The sequence below is a fragment of the Lactuca virosa genome, chromosome 4 (genome assembly GCF_052849685.1).
Source record: "Lactuca virosa cultivar CGN04683 chromosome 4, Lactuca_virosa_CGN04683_v6, whole genome shotgun sequence".
NCBI lineage: Eukaryota > Viridiplantae > Streptophyta > Magnoliopsida > Asterales > Asteraceae > Lactuca > Lactuca virosa.
In genome coordinates, this window is record NC_136429.1 from 23,225,984 (window position 1) to 23,229,358 (window position 3,375).

Genomic DNA, 3,375 nt, shown 5'->3' on the forward strand with positions numbered 1-3,375 from the left:
AGGACGATGAACAGTGATCTGATGGAAAATCATGAATGTCGGAGTTTTTGAGTTCGCCGGAAAAATCAGGAACGCCGGAGAAGATGACCGGAGCTGTCAAATACGCCGGAAACCGGCTAAACCTTCAATAGCAGGTCATACGGATGTTTTTTGAACAGTTCAACAAGTTCAATGGGAAAATGTGGACAAAAAAAAAAAAATTCAGTGACTTAATGTGTACAAATCAAAAAATATGTTACCCTTTTAAGTCATTATCCCAATAAATAATGTATTAAACAAAAAATATTTTACCCTCTTAAAGCTATTTTCCCAAAAAAAAAAAAAAAAAATAGAGTACGACAAAATGTATTATATTTATATAACTCGATTCCATTTCTCCTTCACCCCATAAAAAGTTGCCACCGAATAGCCTGCCACCCCACTCACACTCGCACTCGCCACCGTCATTCTCGTATTATTTGTCTACAAATCTTCGTTCACTGCATCTCTCTTTTATTTTCCTTCGCATTTTCAGATCAATTTCTAACACCTTTTCTAAATCATACACCTTCATCGCTAATTGCTTTACCAATTTGACTTCAAATTCAATCATGGCTGTTCTTGCTCTTCCTATGCTGATTCTCTTGGCCATGGCTGGCTATTCAAGTAACTTTTCTTCCATTTTAGATTTCTGTTTCAAATGGGTTTCTGTATTTTTACTTGGTTTACATTTCTTGTTCTCAAAATCTTTCATTGTAATTTTGCAAATTCTTAATTGGGTTCCTGTATTCGTTCTTGTTATGTATTTTTATTTGTTCTCAGATGGGTTTCTTTATTTTTGCTTGTTCTGAAATGGGTTTCTGTTAGATTTCATTTTTGAGGTTTAATTAAGTTGATGTTGTTGAAAAACGTACAGGGGCAGCTTATTGTGTATGCAACACTGGGTTAAGTGATACAGTGCTTCAGAAGAACATAGATTATGCTTGTGCACAAGGAGCTGATTGTGGTCAGATCAGTCAAAATGGTCCTTGTTTTAACCCAAATACAGTGAAAGATCATTGTAATTTTGCTGTTAATAGTTATTTTCAGAAAAAAGGCCAAACTGCAGATAGTTGTAGTTTCTCAGGCACAGCCACCGTCACCTCATCAGCCCCATCTGGTAGTTTACAAAACTACCCCTACCCTCTTCAAATTCTATAACTTTTTTTACCTTAATTACTTTCTTGATGGTTTCAGGTGCAACTTCTGCTTGTTTTTCGGGATCTGCAAGGTTTGTTTCTTGAAATCATTTTGTTATTAGATCTTGTGTTTTTTTTTTTTTTTTTTTTTTTTTTTTTTTTTGCATATTTTAATTATAAGTAGGATATTTCATATTTCTATATTCTTTTAATATTTTAAATCCAAAGTAATAGAGAGAATATGATACCTTTTGTATGGTGTTTAGAGTGTAGAAGATGATTCCAAGAAAGCACAAAGTTGATTTTTTACTTTTCCTTTTTGAATCATGTATTTCCACATATTTGGTCCCATAATACGCGGTTTCCATGCACAACTTTATTATATATAAATTCGCGGATATGGTAACAAATTAAGTTTTAATTGCATAAATCGCTAAAAGTATTGTTTCCATGCATAACTTTATACATAGATATGGATTTAGCCCTCAATCATTTTGTCGTTGCCTGAAAATAATGGGCTCGATATTAATTACACGTTTAAGGACGATAGCAAGACATGTGGCATGTGATAAAAAAAATTTGTACACAACCATGTTAATGTGCAATTGATTTTAAGATGGGTCCAATCCTTTAACTTTATGTAATTGGTACAATTTTGAATTGTCACTTGTCGTGACTCATGATATTTAAATATGACGTGGCCTTTGGTAGTTTTCCCCTCTTTTGACATGTTAGGCCACCATGTGCTTTTTCATTGTGATATGATGGATGTTAATTATGCTTTTTCAAAACCCAAAATACCGTGTGAACTTTTGTTGCATTTTCGTTAAAGTGCCTCTAGTAATGATTATAATTTTGTGTCGACTTGAGTTGCTATTAAATTAAATTCTTCCACCTCGGCCTATAACTAAGCCAAAAGGTATGTTATAAAAGGTTGTAATTAAAATATGGTTTTGTGGTAAATTCAATTTTCATTCTTAATTTTTGTAGTTCTTCAACTCCGACAAACCCAACCATAGCGCCACCTGGAACCGGAACCGGAACCGGGTCTGGAACTGGAATGGGGACTGGGAATGGGACAGGAACTGGAACTGGAACTGGAACTGGGATGGGGACTGGGACTGGTACAAGTACAGGTACAGGTATGGGAACTACGAACCCAGCATTTGGTGGAATGGCTCCATCAGGAACAATCAACAATGACAACTCTGCTGCAATGACCATCCATCAAACCACAACATGGTTCGGTGTATCAACCCTTTTGATTATGGGTCTTGTATGGTCGAGGATAATCTAAGGTTGATATGAAATGTATGGATGAGATTTCGCTTGGTTGCAAGCTTGAAACACCTACGGTTGTGTCCCATGGATTCCATAGGAGTAGATTCAACCTTTTGTATATCTAAAAGACTACTTTTCTTTGTAATTCATCAGCAGTTCCTATGTTTAAATGGTTAGTAATTGTAGTTTGGATAACGTTCAACATTCCATTAGAAGGGTACAACGTTATTGTCATAATAATATGTTTGGTAATGTGCTAAGAGTATTGTATGATTTTTTTTAAAAAAAAGCCTAAGCTATTTTGCTTACTAATTCATTTATAGATAAAATATATCTGATTTGATTATAGATAAAATATAGTTATTCACAAATGACCATTTTTAGTGCATTATGTTAATCAAACAATCCCTCTGGAAAATATAAGCAAATGATTACCAAGTCTGTGAATTTTATCACGGATTTACTATATTATACTTTTTTTGACAAATAAGGCGACGTTGCCAAATTAATATATGTTCGCGAATTGGATTGTCTACATTACATGTATTTGCACACATTTAACAATTTGATTATCACTTTCTTAATTCTTTCTATTGAAAAAATAAATTTTGAGTGTTGTTTTTCGTAAAATTGTTTGCTAGGCCATCCAAGGGATCAAGAAACCAAGAAACGTGATTATTATTATCTAAACGAAGAATGTCATTGTTTTATTTTTAATCTATTCCTTATTGTTGGTTCAGATTATGTGGACTTCTAGTATGGTAAACTATTTCACCTAAGATATTTAATTATATTTTTCGAAGATATAAAAGGCTAATAAGGAAGACAAAAAAGGACTATATCAGGTAATTAATACATGTAAAGACGCTTTAGCAGTAGAGGTAAAAAAATGACACAAGTTACTAGTATTAAGAAAGAACTAAAAGTTGTGGGAAAA

The 3,375-nt window shown here is 33.4% G+C and overlaps 1 protein-coding gene across 1 annotated transcript; it reads left to right on the plus strand.

Annotated features, from left to right (window-relative positions):
• Positions 1 to 371: 371 nt before the first annotated feature.
• On the plus strand, positions 372 to 2,698 carry LOC145103673 (uncharacterized). Its single transcript, XM_079040961.1, has 4 exons — positions 372 to 645; positions 896 to 1,138; positions 1,216 to 1,249; positions 2,148 to 2,698. The coding sequence occupies exons 1-4, from the start codon at positions 591 to 593 to the stop codon at positions 2,452 to 2,454; spliced, it is 639 nt and encodes a 212-aa protein (XP_078897087.1). The 5' UTR covers positions 372 to 590; the 3' UTR covers positions 2,455 to 2,698.
• Positions 2,699 to 3,375: the final 677 nt, after the last annotated feature.